This window comes from Sturnus vulgaris, chromosome Z (assembly GCF_052056855.1).
Source record: "Sturnus vulgaris isolate bStuVul1 chromosome Z, bStuVul1.hap1, whole genome shotgun sequence".
Taxonomy (NCBI): Eukaryota; Metazoa; Chordata; class Aves; order Passeriformes; family Sturnidae; genus Sturnus; species Sturnus vulgaris.
Window position 1 is genome coordinate 4,444,119 of NC_142283.1, and position 21,061 is coordinate 4,465,179.

General features: G+C 48.2%; 1 protein-coding gene across 1 annotated transcript; it reads left to right on the top strand.

The window, feature by feature from the left end:
- The first annotated feature begins 4,151 nt into the window (after positions 1-4,151).
- LOC148219594 (serine/threonine-protein kinase PAK 3-like) lies at positions 4,152-17,566 on the top strand. The gene is made up of 14 exons (XM_088156355.1): positions 4,152-4,227; positions 5,661-5,749; positions 8,680-8,814; positions 9,088-9,432; positions 9,712-9,879; positions 10,190-10,355; positions 10,654-10,717; positions 11,407-11,455; positions 12,226-12,338; positions 12,992-13,109; positions 13,803-13,902; positions 14,355-14,551; positions 15,594-15,731; positions 17,123-17,566. The coding sequence occupies exons 1-14, from the start codon at positions 4,152-4,154 to the stop codon at positions 17,213-17,215; spliced, it is 1,851 nt and encodes a 616-aa protein (XP_088012481.1). The 3' UTR covers positions 17,216-17,566.
- The last annotated feature ends 3,495 nt before the right edge of the window (positions 17,567-21,061 follow it).

Below are 21,061 nucleotides of genomic sequence, written 5' to 3' on the forward strand. Positions count from 1 at the left end.
GGGTGATTTGTTGGTACAGCAAAGTCATCTCAGCCTCTCTGCCAGGGCAGAAACTGCCAGTGCAGAGTGCAGGTTAAACAATGGCATCTGGGAGAGCAGTGACAGATGTGAAAGGAGCAGGCTGAGCCTCGTGTTTCCTTTTTCTCCAGCCTCAACTCCCGACAGCCACAGGAGGGAGACCAAAGCTGGGGCAGCCCAACCTCTTCTCGCCTTTGCTGCGGGACTTCCTGAGCTGCTGCCTGCAGACAGACGAGGCTCGGCGCTGGTCTGCCAAGGAGCTCCTGCAGGTAAAATGCAAAGGGGCTGCAGGTGAAAGAGTGTCCGTGGGATGGGCTCCTCCTCCACTGGAGGCCAAGGCATCAGATCAGGCCCCCCTTCCTCCTCACCTCCAATCTTGTGCTTTTCAAATGAAAATGGTGAGGAATCCTAGACTGGGCTGGGCTGGTAGGGAGGTGCAAAGGTCATCTGGTCCAAGTGGCCTGCAATGATCAGGGACATCTTGAAGGAGATCAGGTTGCTCAGAGCCCTGTCCCACCTGATCTGGGATGGTTCCAGGCATGGGCAACTACCAGCTCTCAGGGCAACCTGTGCCACTGTTGCACCGTGCTCCTAGTAAATAAGTTCATTCTTAGAGGTACTCTGACTCAATCCTCTTTTTGGTTAAAAATGTTAGCCCACATCCTATTGCAACTGGACATAATTAAAAAGGTGTCCCATACTCCCTCAGAAGCCCCACTGAAGTTTTGGAAAGTGTCAATAAATTCTCCCTGGGGCCTATTCTTCCCCAGGCTGAATAACTCCAGGTCTCTCAGTTTGTCCTCAGAAGAGAGGTGCTCTCTCCTCTGACTCTTTCTTTTGCCCTGTTTTGTAATTTGATGGTGTGGACAGTTTTATGTAATGGCACAAGAATTGAAGTAGAGCAATGCTGGATCCAGAGGTGTGAAATGGTGATGGAAGAACCCAAGGAAGCCAGTCCTGGCTGAGCACTCAGAGATTTGGCTGTGGGAAGGAGGGGCTGTGGCAGGCTCACTGTGAGCCTCTGAGGGGCCCTGGTTTGTGCCCCCACCCCACTCTCAGAGGTTTCTGCCACACAAACAGGGACAGCTGAGAGGGACTTGTCCCAGCCCCATCTGCTGCCTGGCATGGTCAAGCAGACAGGACCTGCCCCAGGGTTACTGCCAGCTTGTGTGGCAGAGAGGGAACTGCAGGACCCAGTGCCACTCGGCTGTCCCTGCTGGCAAGGAAGGAAGGAAGGTGCCATCCAGCACAGAAGGGGCAGGGCATGGAAAGGTAGACACTGCTGTGTCTCCCTGTGGAAATTAGCGTGATGCCTGTCTTTCAAAGAGAGGCACCCATGTGAGTCTTTGGAGTTTCCTGAAAGGAAGAAACCCCAAGGACAGAAAGCACCATTTCCAGAGCCCTGGCAGGACAAAGTCCCCAGCAAGATGAAGACACCAGAATAAAGAGATGAGTGGGATTCTGGGCCAGGTTTGCCTGTGATGGCAAGGTCTTGCACAGGAAGGTTGAGGTGCAGATGGCCCTGTTGGTTCTCTTTCTGCATCTTTCTGTGAACCAGAGCAATCCTGACTGAGCCTGTGAAGCACTGAGCCTTGAAAGTCATGATTCATTGTTTGTTTTGATTTTTTTTTTTCCCTGTGGACAGCATCCATTTGTAACATCAGCCAAGCTAGTGTCAACCCTGGCACCACTCATCATTTCAATGAAGAGGAAGAAGAAGTAGACAAGAATTTAAAAATCACATTGAAACATTACCTGTGCATCTAGCATAGAATAGGATTGTTGAGTAGAATTGTAGATTAGGATTATAGAGTAGGATTATAGAATAGGTTAATAAATAAATAAAGTTTCTCAAAGTGCAACTCATTTGGAAGATTCCCCTCCTTTTGAGTCTTTCAGAAAAGACAACATTTCCTTCTGGATTGCCAGTTGTTTTTAATGCTGCTAAGTCACACTTATGGCTTCTTTGGCATGGTTTCTGAGTAGGGAAGGCTCTTCTTCGTTTATCCTCTCCAGATCACACTGCCTTTGGAATATGGCCCACTGGCTTGTTTTTGCCCAGCCACGGTGCTTCTATTTGAGGCAGAAAAGGCAATGGCATTTGCAGGCAAAACCAAAGGAGGAGGGGGCAGCCAAGCCATCCCATGCAGATGCAGACCTTCTATGATGGCTAAAATCTGGCCTGGAGGCTTCACAGTCATAGATACCCTAATTAGAATTCCACCAGTCTATGCCATTAGGGAAAAGAGGTCAACATCCCTAGGAAGAAGGCATTTGAAAGCTGGGACATTTAAATTCAAACAACGCCAGCAATCCCTGGCAAGCATGGACACAGGCAGCTACTGGCCAATGAGCTGGGTGGTAACCAAATTCAGCCAATTAGGAGACCAGCCACGGAGGGTTTTTAACATCTTCTAAAAAGGAACTGCACTCGGTAATATTGGCTGTTGCTGTGTGAACTACGGAGTGTCGTATCTTTTAAATCTCAACGGTGACAGCCTTCAGCTGTGACTCAAGAGCATTTGCGTTCCTGCCACTTGGATTTGCATCCCTAAGTGCAATCTCTTTGGCTGGAGGAGAGTTTGGCTCAACTGAGAAAGCAGAAAGATCAGTGAGGCTGCTCTGAAAGGTCTCCAGGATGTGGTGCAGAGCTGTCAGTGACTGTGAGGGGAGAGTGAGCCCAGCCTTGCCCAGGGTGGAGCCCCAGCAGAGCCCTGGCAGAGCCCCGAGCAGCCTGAGCCTGGGCAGAGGCAGGCTGGAAGGAGGCCCTTGGAGCTGCAAGAGGCAGCAGCCCGGCCCTGGGTGCCTCCTCCTGGCACCGGGCGAATCCTCTGCTCTCAGAGCCAAGCTGGCAGCTGGCTGGGCCCCAGGGGAAGCGCAGCCGTGCTGGGCACAGCACAGACTGGTGGCATTGGCCCCCTGGAGTGTGGCCAGCAGGAGAGAAAGGCAAAGAGCAGCCCAGGGCTGGTGCCCTGGCTGAGCATTGCCCCTCTTGGGCCGGCTGCCCTGTAACTCCTGGGCAAGGTCAGCAGTGTGTGCAGCACTCTGGGCACAGGGGCAGGGAGCCGGGCTGCTCCGCAGGCTCCAGCACAGGGCAGCGTCCTTCAGGCACGGCACTTGTGCCAGGGGAACCGAGGCCAGCGGGAGGCAGGGACAGCTTGTCAGGTCACAGCTGCAGGAGACAGTGCCTCACACAGCCCTGCGAGGAAGCGCCTGCAATCCTGGACTTGTGCACGGAGCCACAGCAAAGGTGTGAAATGCAGAGTGCTTTGCAGAAATATTCAGGGGCACCAGGCCAGCCTGCTTTGTGCTCTCTGCAGCACAGCAAGCACTGTGCAATGCAGCTCTGAGCTGCTGGGAGAGAGGGAATATGGGGATGTGCCTGAGGGTTGGGCTTGAATAGTCAACTGATTTGGAAAGGAGCAGGAGGGTTTTGGCAGGCAATTTGTGTTCTCTCAGTGTGTTCTCAGTGCTTAATCCTGTATTAGCCATTTCAGTGATTATTGTATGCAAGTGGCTGTCTTTGCCTTGAGAATAAGAGAGTGGTTCTGTTAAGAAGGTAGCTGGAATGCATGTCCAATATATGTGCAAATATGTGGAGAACTTTGCTAGGATTTATTTCAGCTCTTATGCCAACAGTGCCTTCTCTCCTAGTTCTGTCCAATGCTTATGGAAATTTTATTGGTCTGCTTTCCTTTGCTTTGGTCCCATCTGAGTGCTGAGTTGGGGTACAGGCTGTAGGTGCTTGGGACACTCTTGGAATTACTCTTGGATCCCTTGAACAACAGGGTTTGGCCCACCAGGGGAGTTTGTGCTACTTTGTGACAGAGAACTTCCCAGGCTATTTTATGTTTGATGTAAGGAAGGTTGGGCTGCTTTGCATAAATTCAGAGCCCAATGCAGAACGTTTGCTTTGTGATGTCAGGGCATGGTTGCCACGTTGTAGTGGTGACATCAGAAGGTTGCCTTGGGGCACAGAAGGCCTCAGTGTCAGAGCAGCTCTTGGGCTTGCTCAGTGCAGGAGCATCCTCCTGCTTGAGGCGTCTGTCAGTGGGCAGCTGCACAGTGACAGGAGCCTTGTTTTTTCTTGCATTGCAGCACAGTCTGCAAACTTGCACAGCAGTGCTACAGTCATGGAGCAACTCGCTGCTGCAGTTTGCACTGTTTATGGCATTGGTTATTCCGGCTATTACCTGACACACCTGGCACGTAAGTAGAGATTTCCCTTGAGTGTAACCTAACCTGGTTTTTGTATATCTTCCTGCTCTTTCTTAGTAATTGAGTTGATTTTGAAACAGAAAGAGCATTGGGATGCCACTGCTTTGGGAAAGCTCCTGTCAACACATTCCGCTAAAAACAGGGTTTTTGTAGCCAGGGGTCTGTGGGCAGCATTTGCACGGGAACCTACAGGGGTTGAATTCCCTCCACGGGAGAGTCTGTGGCAGCAGAGTCTGACATTTCCTCACTTTGCTGGATCAAGCGGGACAACTTTGAAAATGCAAACTGGGAGGCCTTCTCAGAAAGCCTTCTAAAATTTCTGCAGCTCTTCCAAGAATTCAGAGAAAGCTTCTTTATTCTAAATTTTGTCGTGAAAGGATTTGCCTGCCTAACTTGAGCCTTTCTGAAGTGTTAAAATAGTGATTCCCTTTACAATGAAGTGCAAACTGCAAAGCAATGAATGTCTGCTCCCGAACCCTGGAGCTGCTGCTGTGCTGTTTCACTGCCACTGGAACTTCCACAGTTCAGAGGGATCTTGGGGAAGCTTTTCTGGGCAAGTCTTTCCAGCAAGTTAATGAGAATTAGTGCATAGAACCAATTTAAAAAAACATTGTCTGAAGGAGAGGATAAAAAAGGCTGCTTTATGTGTCGGGCAGAAAAGGAGCATTGAGTGTTAAAGAACTGTTTTCATTATAGTGATCCAATTTGTATGAATTTGCTGGCAAAACAGGCCAAAGCGCAGTCACAGCCAAGAATATTGTCCTGTTCTCTTGCTGGCAGTGCACAAGAGCTGTGTCTCCTGGGCCCCTGTAGTGAAACAGAAAATGCTCTGTATTAGGGTTGCCTTGTTTTGTGGGATTGATCAGCCCAGGCAGTTGTCTCAAGGAATCTGTTTCATTTTCCCTGCCCACTACAGGTCACCTGAGACGTGTATTCAGAGGTGCCCAATGGGAGGTGAGTGAGAAAGGAACATTTGATGTTGCTGTTGTGTAAGAAACGAGGAGAAAGCAGTGAGCTTGGCCTGTGGCAGTAGAGGGTGGAGGGCCAGCTGGGTGGGCTGTAAAAAAATCCATTTCCATGTCTGAAGCAGCAATAGCAAAGGCATTACTGGCTATTTCCTAATTTTCCATGTCACAGCTTTAAAGAACTGAAAGCTCAGTTTTCAGAGAGGCTGTTGCTTGCTGATAGTAACCAGGGTGGAATATTGAATTCAGAGCCATATGCAGTTCTGTTGAACCAGCCCATCTGAATTTAGTCAGAGTGAACTTAGAATTGCACTGCGATGACAGTTGATGATTTTGCCTTTGTAGATCAGGTTGTAGAGCTGCACAGAATTAAGTATATAAATGATAGGTAATGGCCTGTCCCTCATGCTTCTCTCTCTCCACAGAACCCTGAGCCAAGAGCAGACTCTCCTCTGGCTCCCTCTGCTCCTGGAGATGAGGCCAAAGACGAGCAAAACGGCCACAAACCTGCAAGTGTGGTCACAGCAGAAGCTGAATATTGCGAGCCGGTAAGTGCCAGTTGTGGCTGCTGCTGTCTTTAGTGCAAGACAGAGCTGCAAGCTTCTGTCCAGCCAGGACCTGCCTTTGGTGGCTCAGGTTGCTGAGTGCTGCAGTCCTGTCAGGAGTTAGGAATTGCCCTGCAAAGCCGTGAGAGCTGGAGAATGGGCTTTGCTGTGTCGTCTTTAGGCCCCAGCTTGCTGGGATTCTGCTAGGGGCCGGCGTGAAGCATGAAGGCTCCCCAGCCCCAGAGGAGGGAGCATGTCCAAGGCACTGAGCTCAGCCACCTTGGATACGTAGGGGACACGGCGGTCTGGAGAGACCTGTGCCACTCCACAGGGTGGCCGAGGAGCAAGAGGCACAGAAATGCTTGATCTGACCTCACAGGCTCTTTGGGGCGCTTTGTCGCCACGAGCTTCTTGGCTCTGCTTATGTGGCAGTATTTCAGAGACACATTGTGGAGTGGCAGGTGGCAGTCAGAGATTTGGTGCCTTTATTGCCAGGTTGCTCTTTTGCCTCTTCAGGCAGAGTGGTCAGTAGCAGTGTGCAGTGTGAGCTGGCTTATTTTAGAGAAGCTGCAAAGAGATGATTGTGTGTCCGTGGATCCTTATGGGCCTGCACATGTCCCGTGTGGCAAAAGACAAAAACTGCATAGTTGTGGACCCATTGCTGGGGCAAAAACCAGAGGCTACATGCGTCTGTTGATGCTTTCTATTGTGTGGTCTATTCTGTTCTTGATAACTGCATATGAAAATGCCATTGGTGCCTGCAGAGGGGGAAGAGTTGAAAGACTTGGACTAGTGTCCTGTGTTGCTAAGAAGAGGAGAGGTATCTTGGAATTCCGGATGCTGCATCTGAAGTCAAATATGGAAGGTGGACAAAAGGAGGCACGAGTGCCTGTCAAGAGCAGCTGAAGATGCGGCAGCGTGTGCCCAGGTGGCCAAGAAGGCCAAGGCCGTGCTGGCCTGTGTCAGCAATCGTGGGGCAGCAGGAGCAGGGCAGTGAGGTGTGGCCTGTGCTGGGCAGGGCTGCAGCGGCAGCTGGAGTGCTGTGTCCACATGTGGGCAGCTGTGAAGCAGAAAGAGCTTGAGGGGCTGGAGCGTGTGCGCAGAAGGGCAAGGGAGCTGGGGAGGGGTGGGAGCACAAGGCCAGTGAGGAGGTGCTGAGGGAGCTACAGCCTGGGGAAAGGGAGACTCATGAGGGACCTTCTAGGCACACTTCCATGAATGCCTAGGTGACAGTGCTCCCCACAAGGGCCGTTTCTGTGCCAAGGATCCCCACAGTGCATCCAGATGCTTTAGATGCTGGAGTAGGTGACAATTTGATCATTGGGTTTGTTGTTGGTCTGCTAGAAGGTGAAGACCTGTTTATTTTCTTCCTCTAGCAAGCAAAGGTGCTTTTGCTCAAGATTTCCTGCACAAGAAGATGTAGTTTGGGGCAGGGACGTTGGAGCACAAGGAGATTTTCTGATGCCAGGCCAGCCAGTTTGATCTTGCACATCACTTTCATGTTACCACCACTCTTATCTTTTGGCAGCCTTGGGGATCAGCAATTGTCCAATAATACAATCAGGACTAGATTTGGGAATTTAGCAGGAAATCAAAACCTTGAATTCTGGTTGCTTCTCAGAGATCAAATGAGCTGGGAGGGGCTGGGCTTAATTTCTGATTACAGCCACTTTGGCACCATCAGTGTGCTTGTTACAAAGAGAAGAACTTGCCCTAACACAGATGCAGAAAGAGTGCAGTTCCCAGTGCAGTTCTTTGGGTTTGATCTCATTCCATAATGACCTACATGCTCCAGATTCCCCAGGAGTTTGGTTTATTGATGCAACAGGCGAGCAAGTTCAGGATTGCTGCTGATGGGGGCATTGGTTGCATTGGTGTTGATGTGTGTCATAACAGAAATTATAGTAAGAGAAATTACATAAATGAGATCTATCTATCTGTCTAGCTATCAATCTACCTATGTAATATTTCCATAATTGATTCTTCCTGGCTCTGGTCAGAGGCAGTTGGAGTTGCAAATCTCCCCTACAGGCATCCCTTCAGGGGGAGAAGAGCAGAGACATGTTAACTGATCCCGAGCAGGCAGAGATGTTTCCCCTCCAGAAATGGTTGTTTTTTTCCCCTCAGAGTTGTTTTCCTCCTCCAGCCTCTTCTACCCTGAAGCCCCCAGTTTATTCTTTAAATTCTCCCTGTCCTGGTGACATGGAACAATTCCATGCTTCAGGTGATGTTTGGTGACTCTTGTCATACATGCAGTACATGACACATGATTTTCTTCAATGACATCCCTAAGGGTGTCTAAGTTCATTTGTTGATGGGGCCTTAAGAAGGTCTCTGTTACTGCTGGTCTGAATTCTCAGTTGACAAGAGAGGAAGAATAAACACCTTGATCCTCCTCCATATACTGAGGTGGCTGTGGAAGCTCTCTGACCTCCATCAGAGGATCTGTGCATGCATCCTTCTCTCCTGATTGAGCAGGATTTCTAACAAGAGAGTAGATGTCAGAAAGGCAGGAATGGTGGTGCAGGCCTGAAGAGAACATGAACTCCAGAAGTGTCTGTCACAAGGAGTGAGCCCACACTGGAAGCCACCTGCAGAGCCAGGATGGAGCTGTGGGACAGGGCTGGGTGTCAGTCACCATGGAAAGACAAAGGGGACAGAGCAGAAGTGGAGGGAGGCCCTCAGCAGAGCCTTGAGAAATGCCACACCTTCCCTGTCAGCTGCCTGAGAGGCTGTTGGAGCTTCAGTCCCAGATGGACCCTGACTGTACTGCCAGTGTCACTTTGGAATCTGTGCCTCCCCATGGGCAGAGAATGAGCCAGGGGAGCAGCAGCACAGTGCTTTGGGAACGTGTGAGCCCATCAGTCTCAGAGACTTGGCCCACAAATGTTGTATGGGAAGTTGAAACCCACCTTCTCTTGCTTTCTGTGCAGGCCCTTCTGGAGCAAGAGCATGAGCAGATTGCTTTATCAGAGGTGCCAGGGCAGACTCAGGGAGAGCTGTGCCCAGCCCGAGAGCAGGAAGAGCAGCTCAGGCAGCAGGTGGAAGAGCTAGAGGAGAATGTCCAGGTAAGTCTGGCTCAAGCAGGTGACAGAGTGAAGGGCAGGAACAGGGACATAAAACAGAGCTCTTGGGACTGAGGAGGCCAGGAGTGCCACAGGCACTGGAAGCACAGAGCCTTGTAATCTGCAGAGATCAGGGATGGGAGGGTTACAATGGAAGCAGAGGTGGGTATGAAAACAGAAAGAAGTGGCGGAATGAATTTGATTTTGAGGCTGAAAGAGGAAAAAGCTGAGCCTGGTGACAGCTCCCTGTGATTTGCTCTGCATTTGTGTGTACAGAACATCAAGATAGAGCCACAAGGAGAGCTGCCCAAACCTCAGATTGCCACCATGGCAGTAAAGAGGAGGAACAAGGAGGACAAGAGAAGCATCCAGGAGGAGATGAATCTCCATCAGCAGAGAGACAATCAACAAAACCCGGTGAGTGCAAGAGTGGCAGACCCTCCATTCAAGAAATATTTCTCTTGCTTTTTACGGAACCTCAAGGATCAGCTGCACACAGAGCTGCAGGAAACTGAGGCTAGGATGAAGGCAAGAGTGAAGAGGCTGGAGGAAGAAACAAAAATGATCAGAGAGAAACATAATCCCATGCTTGAGGCTGGACAAAATCAAGTGAGTGAAACAGCAATAGCCAGTGCAGTCACCAAACTGGTGGTTTCTGCCCTTCTTGCCTTTCCACTGTAGAGTAGCAGGGGGTGGGGTGATGCCTCTGGGTGCAATCCTTCTGTAGGGTTACTGTGTTCCTTGTTCTTGAGGTATTTTTACAGTGGGACATGGTGACCCAGATGGAGGATTGAAACAAGCTGTCTGTAGCCCTGTTCTCTCCCTTTCCTCACAGTTGATGACTCTTGGCTGACAGGGACAAGCTGTAGTCTCTGACTGCTTTGTTCTGTTTAACTTGAGGTGGAAGTGTTGACATCTCACCTGCCAGCCTGCAAAGACTTCCAGCAAAGGACTGGAAACAAAAAGCCCCGTGGTCGGTGTGAGGCACAGGAGCTGTCCCAGCCGGAGATGCTGCAGGTTGGGCACGTCCCAAAGATGGTGGAGGAAAAGAGATCTCAGTGGAAGGAGGTAGAACATTTGAAGAAGTGTGTCTGCAGCCATTAGAGGGGAAAGGAATCCATAGGGAGGAAGTGGAATGATCATTGTGGCAGTTATCCTTCAGAAAACATGAAAATGGAACATGAATCTGGCCATGAACTTGAGTAAAACCAGCCTTTGGTTTTGACCCATCCAGTTGGAGAAGTGGACATGCAAATAATCCATTTTAAGAGCCATGCATGTGGCTGAAAACATCTTCCTGAGGGCTTGCATTTGAAAAGGGATCTCGAAGTAATCTCTGCCAGCCACCGTTCTGAGATAAACTCATTACTTGTCTCAGATCTACACAGGCTCTGTTACTGAACCTGCTGCAGCAGCAGCGTTGTCTAAAGGAGCCTTTGTTCCCCAGCCTGAGAAGTGGAGCCTGGGCAGACTGTTCATCTCCAGCACTGACACAGCTGCTGCTCAGCGACAGGAGACTGAGGAGAAGTACCTGCAGCTACTGAGTACGTCCTGTGTATTTGAGGGACAGTGTGTTGTGTGCATGTGTCAGCATAGCTGTACCAAATATTCCTCCTGAGCCTGGTGTCACAGGGACATTTAGGAATCCTTATAGGAACTGCTGTGAAAAAATCGCTCTCTGTGCTGGCCATCTGTGCTGCAGAGCTGTCTGTCTGGTTGTTGTTTTTGTTACCCAGCCAAGCACAAAGGGTTCAGAGACCCAGACAGGGGGCTGCCTTTTTGATCTTCTGGAAGTTGGGATCTCTGCTTTCAAGTGAGTATATTGCATTTTGTTTCCCTCAGGGAAAATAGTGACCATGGAAAATCCTGTGACAAAATACACTGAACTGGAAAATATTGGCAGCGGGTGAGTCCAACCACAGTTACTTTTACATAAACATGGGCCAGGTGATTTGCTGGTAGAATGTCTATCAAGTGTGAAGTCAAGCAAGCTGCAAACATATTCAGACACTGAGGTTAGATTGTCCCATCTCTCATTACTGGTCAGACTTTGTGAACGTGGTCAGAAGGCAATGCCAAAGACATCTCCATGCTGGCAAGGTCTTGCCAGCAACAAGGAACAGGACCTGGAAGATCTCCTTGTCTCTCAAGTGTGGGACAGCTCTGTGCTAATTTCCTTAGCATTTTTGAATACCTCCAAATCCTAGAGCCACACTAATGAAAGGAGAAGGATCTTGCTTGCCTGAAATAGCAACCTACCTCCTATGAAAGCTGTGAGATAACTGTTCCCAGGAACAGTTCTTTCCAAGAGTTTGCTGAATGAAATACTCCATGGTCAGGATAAGAACAGCACAGTTTAGAAATTGAAGCTCGAGATTAGATAATAAGCTCTCTTTTTGAGCTGAGGCAGTAAATCCCAACACTCCAGGAGCTGGCTCAGTGCCTCCACACCTGAGAGGAAAACGTATCAGTTGTCTTCTGGTATTCCCATCCCACATCCTGCAGGTTTTAGGCACTGACAGGACTGATCGCCTGCTTGGCTTTCACTCCAAATTCTAAATGGCTTCTCCTTTCTTTGCTTTGTTTTGTTTCTAGGACTTTTGGAGAGGTTTGCAGGGCATTCGACAAGACCAGAGGAAGAGAGGTGAATGTCAACAGCCCCTGCAGACTCTGCTGCAGCTCTTGAGGGCTTTCCCCTCTGGTGTGAGCTGTGGCTGGAGCTTTGGGTAGAGCTGTGCAGCAAAGGCACAAGAAGCACAGACTGGTGCCAGCCTGGAAATTGCCTTTGGGACAGTCTTTGTCCTTCTCAGCTGCCAGAAGGAAGGCGAGGAGGGCAGCGGTTCCTTTCAGAGAGGGACGTGCTCACTCGCTCTCAATTGCTAAAACAAAGGTGGTGCCTTAGAGCATCTCCCTGCTCTTTGGGGCTACAGCTTCAGAGCTGTATTCTCATTTCTGGCTGCCAGCAAATGCATCTGAATGTTCCTGGTAGCTCCTTAGCCCCCTGCAGTGCTGCACTTGGGAACTGCGTGTAGGGAGACATGTGTGAGGTGTCCCTGAAAACCTCAAGCCCAGCTTAGAGCCCAGGATGTATCCAGAGAGTACCAAGGCACAGATTACTTCTGAATCCCAGACAGAGCAGCAGAGAGTGTGGGCAGAGCTTTGTTACTGTGTGGTCAGACATCTTTGTTACCAAATGGACAAGGCAAAACATCAATGGCCATGTGTCCTGTAACTGGCCCCCAAGGGAGCAGAGAAATGGGCTGTTGAAATGTCAGTTCCTAATTACTCCAATGTCTAATCACAAGGCACTTTGGCTCAGCTCAGCTGTGTCATTGCAAAAGCACTCACTCGATGTGTGCTCTGTGGTTTTGTGCCACCAGCTTCTGAAGTTACTGATTTTCAATGTCATTTTAGGTGGCCATAAAGAAAATAAATCTTCAAGGAATGACAAGTAAAGAAATAACCATCAATGAACTCATGGTCATGAAGAAGAATAGGAATCCCAACCTGGTCAACTATTTAGACAGGTGAGTTGTTGTGCTTTTGTCCCATGACTGTTTGTTTACATACTGCAAACACGCAGGATAAAAACCCACATTGGTCCCTGGCAGAAAATAGAGCTGTTAATTATTAATAAATTAGTATTGTTCTGCTCATCCTCAATGGATGGGAAGAGAGTGCATCTTGTCTGAATGAGTCTTCCGTGGCACATGTAGTGTGCAAATTGTTCAAAACCTGGATCAACTGTATCTTACTAAGTCAATAGACAATAAATTCACTGCCTTCATGTTGTTGTGGGGCTTGATTTACTTCAAGTACCTTCTTGCATGCAGGTAAACTAACAAGGATTTCCCTTAGATTGTGTCCACTCTTTTCCATTGCTGTGCATGCCACGGACACGGTGCTTTTTTTCCAGAAACACACAGTGTGACAGGGTTTTTATCTGTTACTAAAGCAGATTTTTTGCTTGATGGCCATCTAACACATCTATTTATCGCAGATGTGTCATTCTCCTTGAGTCTGCACAGGTTGGAAACACTGCACAGCCTAGAGGGAATGTCTATTCCTTTCATTGTGTCCTCATCACAAAGAGACCCGGGAACAACAAGGACGCTTGTCTTTTCCAAACAGCAACACAGCCATGCACGTTCATATCCACAGCCTTGTTTCCTTCTTTCAGCTACCTTGTGGATAAGCAATTCTGGCTGGTGATGGAGTACATGGATGGAGGCACTCTGAGAGATGCCATCAGCAAGATGTACCTGTCTGAGGATGAAATGGCAGCTGTCAGTCGGGAGGTCAGAGATCCCACCTGTGCTTCCGAGGGCTTGGTCAGGATAGTTTGGGAAACTGGGGCTCAGAACTGCAGAGATTTCATGTGCCAAGCTTTGTTTCTGTGTTGCTGGTATGCTATGGGGAAGTAAAAGCATCTCAAGTCAACTGTGTGCCAGTGCCCCAGAAATCACTGTCCTCTATTCCTGTACTCTGATCTCCTGCTTTTGTATTCTCTCTATGTCTCTTGTATTTGTATTTGCTGTTCTCCACCCTGCCTCTCTAAATGTTTACCTCGAGCCTGTCTGCACTGCATTCTTAATCTGTAAAAACAAAGGTGGTGGTGGCAGGATTTGAAACAAACAGCAAAGAAAAAAGAGAGACTCATTTCTCACAGTCCTCAGCTGAAGAGGATAGTAGTGCACCCAAAATGCTCTTGAATTCTGAGCACATCCACTGCAGCAGCAGTCATTCTGGCTGGTTTGCAGGGCACAGTCTACAACAGCAGTTTCTGTTGCTCTTCCAAAAGCTGACATGCCTTTCCTTAGAAAGGTCCTGCTCTGCTGGTGTTGGAGCAGCAAGCTCTTCCTCTCACTGGCACTGTGTTCTGCCATTACTCCCCATTCCCTGGAAAGGGAATAATTTAGAGCTGTTTCCTTTCTTGTATGATGACCTCACATCACTAATGTTTGCCCTCCCGTTTCTGTTTTTCTTCCCAGTGCCTGCAAGGACTGGATTTTCTTCATGTAAATGACGTGATCCATCAAAATGTGAAGAGCAGCAACATCCTTCTGAGAACCGATGGCTCTGTTAAGCTGGGTCAGTATATTCTTGGTCAGGGGCAGAGTTCTAGGGATGTGGGGTGTGGGGCTGCTTTGAGTGACTGCCAGCTCCCCAAAAATGCTGCTGGTGGGAGTGCAGGGGCCCCTGCTTTGAGCTGAAGGCACAGCTACAACATGCACAGAGGTATGATAGGGAAGCACAAGCAGTCAAGAGTGGCATTGGTCTGTGTGTGTCCCTTCCAGAGGGAGGGAGATACAATATAAACCTTCAGGGGAATAAAGGCCACTGCTCTGAGCAGCGTTTAAAATCCTGGGTTTTCTTGGAAGTGGCCAATTCCCTACTACCTTGTCTAAAGCCCTAAGGAAACTGAGCATGGCCAGTTCTCCAGGAGATTCATCAACAGCTCATTCTTAGAGTGAGAGTGGGGAATTCTTTGGCTTGGTTTCCTAATTAGAGCTGGCTTTCATGGTGTGTTGTTTTGTCCACAGCTGATTTTGGCCTCTTTGCTCAGTTCACCCCTGAGCAGAGTAGACAGAACTCAGTGGCTGGCGCTTCTGGGTGGATGGCACCTGAAGTTGTGATGGGGCAGCCATATGGCCCCAAAGTGGATATTTGGTCTCTTGGAATCGTGGGCATTGAAATGGTGGAAGGAGAAGTGCCTCACTGGAACCAAACTCCTGTCTGGGTGAGGTGCAAATACTTACTGATCCCACTGTCTTTCTCACCTGTCCCATGTTCTGTGTGCCACTGGACAAAATCCCATTGCCATCTGCTGGCACCACTTCAACCAAGGTCCTTTCTAAAAATATCCCTGCAGCTCATCAGTATCTGCTGTACTTTTGGTGACCTCAGAAGGGAAGTGGCAGGTAACCATTTCAGCAACGTGCCATTTGGGCCTCCAGCCATGCCTGACATTTCTCATTTGCTTTTTGAACACTGTTGGAACTGTGTTACTGAAGGAAGTGAATTTTTCAGTGAAATGTTTAGATATGTTTTAAATATCCTTAAATTGGAGGTTGAATCTTCCTAGATTAAATTTTATAGAAAAATAGAGGAAAAAGAATAAAGGAAAAAAAAAAGAAAAAGAAAAAGAAAAAGAAAAAGAAAAAGAAAAAGAAAAAGAAAAAGAAAAAGAAAAAGAAAAAGAAAAAGAAAAAGAAAAAGAAAAAGAAAAAGAAAAAGAAAAAGAAAAAGAAAAAGAGAAAAGGAAAACGGAAAAGGAAAAGGAAAAAGGAAAAACAAAAACCACCAAAGCAAAACAAACAATTCTGCTAGCTTTCTCCTTTTTTTAACCAAGAAGTGGACAACAAGCTTGATGAGTTTTGTTTTATGGCAGCTCTGCTTAAGGGACCAACAAGCACTGCAGAGATGCCCTTCCTGTAATTACCTTTGGAAATTGTAGAGTTAGTTCATATAGTCAAGTCCCTCTACCAAAATGCCTGTTAAGGTCATGTGAATCCTCAGGGAACCAAATGTGCTTTTGCTGATGTAGTTTTCACTAACTAGGTCAGTCAATGAGATCAGCTGCCACGGTGAGATCCCCTGCATGTTGGAAAAGCTGTGGCTGCTTTGGGGTTTGGGTGTTTTGTTGGTACAGCAAAGTCATCTCAGCCTCTCTGCCAGGGCAGAAACTGCCAGTGCAGAGTGCAGGTTAAACAAAGGCATCTGGGAGAGCAGTGACAGATGTGAAAGGAGCAGGCTGAGCCTCGTGTTTCCTTTTTCTCCAGCCTCAACTCCTGATAGCCACAGGAGGGAGACCAAAGCTGCGGCAGCCCAACCTCTTCTCGCCTTTGCTGCGGGACTTCCTGAGCTGCTGCCTGCAGACAGACGAGGCTCGGCGCTGGTCTGCCAAGGAGCTCCTGCAGGTAAAATGCAAAGGGGCTGCAGGTGAAAGAGTGTCCGTGGGATGGGCTCCTCCTCCACTGGAGGCCAAGGCATCAGATCAGGCCCCTCCTCCTCACCTCCAATCTTGTGCTTTTCAAATGAAAATGGTGAGGAATCCTAGACTGGGCTGGGCTGGCAGGGAGGTGCAAAGGTCATCTGGTCCAAGTGGCCTGCAATGAGCAGGGACATCTTGAAGGAGATCAGGTTGCTCAGAGCCCTGTCCCACCTGATCTGGGATGGTTCCAGGCATGGGCAACTACCAGCTCTCAAGGCAATTTTTGCCCATGTTGCACTATGCTCCCAGTAAACAAGTTCTTCCTTAGACCTACTCTGACTCAATCCCCTTTTTGGTTAAAAATATTAGCCCACATCCTACTGTAACTGGGCATATTAAAAAAGGTGTCCCACACTCCCTCAGAAGCCCCCACTGAAGTTCTGGCAAGTGTCAATAAAGTCTCCCTGGGGCCTATTCTTCCCCAGGCTGAATAACTCCAGGTCTCTCAGTTTGTCCTCAGAGGAGAGGTGCTCTGTTCTCTGACGGTTTCTGTCGCCCTGTTTTGTAATTTGGTGGTGTGGACAGTTTTATCTAATGGCAAAAGAATTGTAGTAGAGCAATTCTGGATCCAGAGGTGTGAAATGTTGATAGAAGAACCCAAGGAAGCCAGTCCTGGCTGAGCACTCAGAGATTTGGCTGTGGGAAGGAGGGGCTGTGGCAGGCTCACTGTGAGCCTCTGAGGAGCCCTGGTTTGTGCCCCCACCCCACTCTCAGAGGTTTCTGCCACACAAACAGGGACAGCTGAGAGGGACTTGTCCCAGCCCCATCTGCTGCCTGGCATGGTCAAGCAGACAGGACCTGCCCCAGGGTTACTGCCAGCTTGTGTGGCAGAGAGGGAACTGCAGGACCCAGTGCCACTCGGCTGTCCCTGCTGGCAAGGAAGGAAGGAAGGTGCCATCCAGCACAGGAGGGGCAGGGCATGGAAAGGTAGACACTGCTGTGTCTCCCTGTGGAAATTAGCGTGATGCCTGTCTTTCAAAGAGAGGCACCCATGTGAGTCTTTGGAGTTTCCTGAAAGGAAGAAACTCCAAGGATAGAAAACACCATTTCCAGAGCCCTGGCAGGGCAAGGTCCCCAGCAAGATGAAGACACCAGAATAAAGAGATGGGTGGGATTCTGGGCCAGGTTTGTCTGTGATGGCAAGGTCCTGCACATGAAGGTTGAGGTGCAGATGGCCCTGTTGGTTCTCTTTCTGCATCTTTCTGTGAACCAGAGCAATCCTGATTGAGCCTGTGAGGCACTGAGCTTGGAAATCTTGATTCATTGTTTTTTGTTGCTGATGTTTTTATTTTGTTGTTTTTATTTTCCGGTGGGCAGCATCCATTTGTAGCATCAGTCGAGCCTACTTCCTGCCTGGTGCCACTGATCGTTTCCATGAAGAAGAGGATGATGGAGAAACAACTGCCATAATTACATCTGGACCATGTGCTCCACCACCAGTTTAAAATTGTAGAGTAGGATTGCAGAGTAGGATTGAAGAGTAGGATTGAAGAGTAGGATTGAAGAGTAGAATTGAAGAGTAGAATTGAAGAGTAGGATTGAAGAGTAGGATTGAAGAGTAGAATTGAAGAGTAGGATTGAAGAGTAGGATTGAAGAGTAGAATTGAAGAGTAGAATTGAAGAGTAGAATTGAAGAGTAGGATTGCAGAGTAGGATTGAAGACTAGGATTGAAGAGTAGGATTGCAGAGTAGGATTGAAGAGTAGAATTGAAGAGTAGGATTGAAGACTAGGATTGCAGAGTAGGATTGTAGACAAGGATTATAGAGGATTATAGAGTAGGATTGTAAATAAATACATTTTCTCAAACCTCAAATCATCTGGAAGATTTCTTTCAAACCATGTGTCAGAGATTGAAATATTACAATTTTTGACTTCAGCATTTTCTTGAAGGATGTTTAGAACTGAAATACAACAGCTGAACAGAATACCACCATATCCTGAATAGGCCTTTGGAGTGGGGCCCTGAACTGTTCCCTGATGAAGATAAGATAAAAGACAGGAACTGGGGACATTCACAAAGCCAAGCTTAGCACCGTTGGGGAGGAGACAAGAGCCACAAGGCTGTCAGCTGCCAGGCTGGCACAGAGCCTCTCACCAACGGGTGGGCAGAGAGAAGCTTTGGGTGTGTGTTGGAAAGCCTCTGGTGAGAGGCTCAGTGACCGCCCATTCTCTGATGTGCAGACCAGCCCTGCTCTGGGGTCCTTCACCCGGGGGAAAGCTTATCCACAACAGAGGGGGTGACATAGCCCATGTCACCAGCTGACATGAAGTTGGTGCATCAAGGATCTCCATGGATTGCTTGCTTCTAATTATTCCTCTTTCCAATTTGGGCTTGCTTTGTTTATTGTTTTATTTGAATTTCATCATTTGAGTAAAATTTGTCTGCAGTGATCTTCTCTTTATATTTTAGGCTGTAACACATCTGAGTGAGCATCATCAGAATTGAGTTGCTCTTGTTCCAGTCCAAATCTGGAAGAAAAACCAATTTCATGTAGTGGTTTTAGTTGGCCAATTTGAAATTTCCCGGCCAATGCACCAATTGATGTGTTGGGTCAAGTGCTGCCCAAATCACCAGTGCACCCACTAGAATTATTTACTCATTTCCTGCTGTGAGATAGGGTTAGGAGGGAAGGCTAAGCAAGCTCAAATTTTAAAGGGTAGAAAGGAAAACTTCATTAAGAGAAACTAAAGGTAATAATAAGAAGAAACAGAATAAAACCTTTTGAACATATCTTTTCTTTCCCACTGACAAAGTACAGAAACAATTTGGTCAGTTTGTCACCTCTAGAATAGTCTTTCTTCATGTCACTTAGGGAGATGAGTCTCTCTTGTCAGTCTATGGACACTTCTCCACAAGACAACAGTTCTCTCGTGGATGCAACTTCCACACATAGCAGCCGTCCAGGAAATCTGCAATCATGAAGTCCCTCCCATCTTTTCACAGCCTTCCCACAGCTGAATTTATGGGCCATTTGTCTTGGTTTGAAAGACAGGTATCTGCTAAGGAAAGGCAAGAGCCGCTTTCCTGAGATGTGGAATGCAACCCCCTCCCTGTTAATTATTTTAGGTCCAAATCAGAAGCCTTCAGGCAGGAGTTGTGGGGATAAGGGTAACAGTTCTTTACTGATATCCAACAAGGCAGAAAAAAACCCAACAACAGCTATAAAAACTGACAACAGAACAGAAGAGAGAGCCCCGCTCCAGACCCCCCATCCCACCTTTCCTTTTCCGGTTCCCCCCCCCTCCCCCTCCAGCCACCCCCCTACGAGAGAACATTATCTGTCATTTTAAGGTGTAGCCACAATTACTTAGCATAACAATGGGAGAAAATGCCACAGAAAGAGAAGGGAACAATTCAACCCCCAATACCATGTCAGACTCAGGGGGTATTATTTGTAAGGATGAAACTGCTACAGTAAGTGTTCTCTTGGAAGAGAGATCTTCTTCTTCCCTGAGGGCAAAGGGTCTTCAACACTCTTCTCTCTGTTTTAAGTTCTCCTGGGACCACAGCTACTTCAACATCTGCTTACTTCAGCACGGGTGCTTCTGCTCATGACTGTGCTTAGAATGCTTCATTCCACCAAAATGCATTCCATGAGTTACAGAGGAAAAAGTGTCTGATATCTCAATCATATCTTCTCTATTACTTACAAGAGAATTTCAGTCCAAGAGTGAGGCATCTCTTCAATCCCTCCCACCTTGGAAATTCTACTTCACTCACCTTGGTGTCCTCATGTTTTTTCTGTGTGTCGTCACTCTGTCACTTTTCTGTCACTCAAGACAGAATTGAAGCTCTGCAAGTCTCATCTGTGCACTGAAAGAGTTCATCTTTTTCCCGAGGCCTGCAGAGGGCCCTGTGATCCCTGCCAGTCCCGGCCGGAGCTGTTTACGATGGAGGATTCTTGGTGGGCCGCGCTGGGGGCAGGCGAGGATCTCAGCAGCCAGGCCAGCACACTGCGGCAGCATCCGCGGGTCGATGGCTGCCCCTGCCCCTGCCCGGCGGCTTCTGCTGAAACTCAGCAGCAGCAGCAGCAGCAGCAGCAGCAGCAGCAGCAGCAGCAGCATTCCAGCCGAGCCACGGGCCCGGTGTGGCCGTGCTGAGGGGAGGGGGAGCCGGCTCTGGCGGGACGGGGCCCGGCGAGCTTCCCGAGAAGGGGCCCGGCCCCGCGGCAGAGCCCGCCCGGCCTGGCCCGACCCAGGCCCGCAGAGGGGCAGAGCCCGCCCGGCCGGCCTGGGACCTGTGCTCAGGCCCCAAGGGAAAGAGAGCTTCCCGGCCTTTGTTCGTCCTTACATGGTGCTCACAGAGGAGCAGCTGACATTTCCATTGGCGTGACAGTGTGTCAACATTAAAAATCAGCCACTGATTGGGTTTTGTCTGGCCTAAAGGAAGCTGCCAAGGTCCTACCAGGGAATTATTTACATAACTGTTTCATTTCCTACCTTAAAAATAAAAGAAAAAAATAATACAAACCAGCACCTTAGTTTATGTGGGTCTGTGCAAGAGCAATCTTGTAAAAATCCCAGTACAGTAGAGTGCTGGTTTACTGTGTCCTGTGAAAAACAAATTTGAGATGTCTTTCAAGAGATGCTCATCAACAAGAGAATTGTGGTCTGTACAAGATCTGTAGAGTTTTTTGGCAAGTGGTTAAATGGTGTTCTGCTGGTGAATCACAGGCATCCTTTACACACCATCAGTGTGCCATGAGCCTGCTGGATCAACATCTGCCTCAGATGCAATGCTCATTGAGTTGTTGGCATTTTGCAGTAGTTTTCCCTATGTCACATTAAAATATCTCTGCAGAGGCTTGACAGCTGGCCTTTAAGCCAAACTGAGTTAGTAGAAGAAGCAGCAATTGATGAATTCCGAGCCTGTCTGTAGCAAGGAAGAAGACAAGGCTTTTAGCATGGAAACTGGTTTCAAAAGATACATGAAGGATTTTTTTAGTTAGAAAATGTGCATAAGTAAATGTTTATGCATGCCTAATAAAATTTGCAAAACTTGTGCCAAATGCATTGACACTAATGTCTTTGCAGCAATGAATATAATAAGGTATTGTGATGTAGTCAATGACTTAAGATCATGCTTTGTTAAGAGAATATAAACTGTAGAACACATAGAATAAAGAGGATGAAGATGCCATTGTTATTCTGCTCAAGTGTGTGTGTGTGACATTCAACCTGATGGTGACAACTGCCCCACCTGGTTTTAACAGATGAATATAAAATACATACTTTTGGGTACATCCCGCATTGCA

Bases quoted from the DNA above. Each gene is read 5' to 3' on its own strand.
- LOC148219594 (XM_088156355.1), top strand. From the start codon at position 4,152: ATGGAGCAACTCGCTGCTGCAGTTTGCACTGTTTATGGCATTGGTTAT. The intron at 8,815-9,087 runs GTAAGTCTGGCT...TTGTGTGTACAG, and splicing joins AGCTAGAGGAGAATGTCCAG to AACATCAAGATAGAGCCACA. The intron at 15,732-17,122 runs GTAAAATGCAAA...TCCGGTGGGCAG, and splicing joins CTGCCAAGGAGCTCCTGCAG to CATCCATTTGTAGCATCAGT.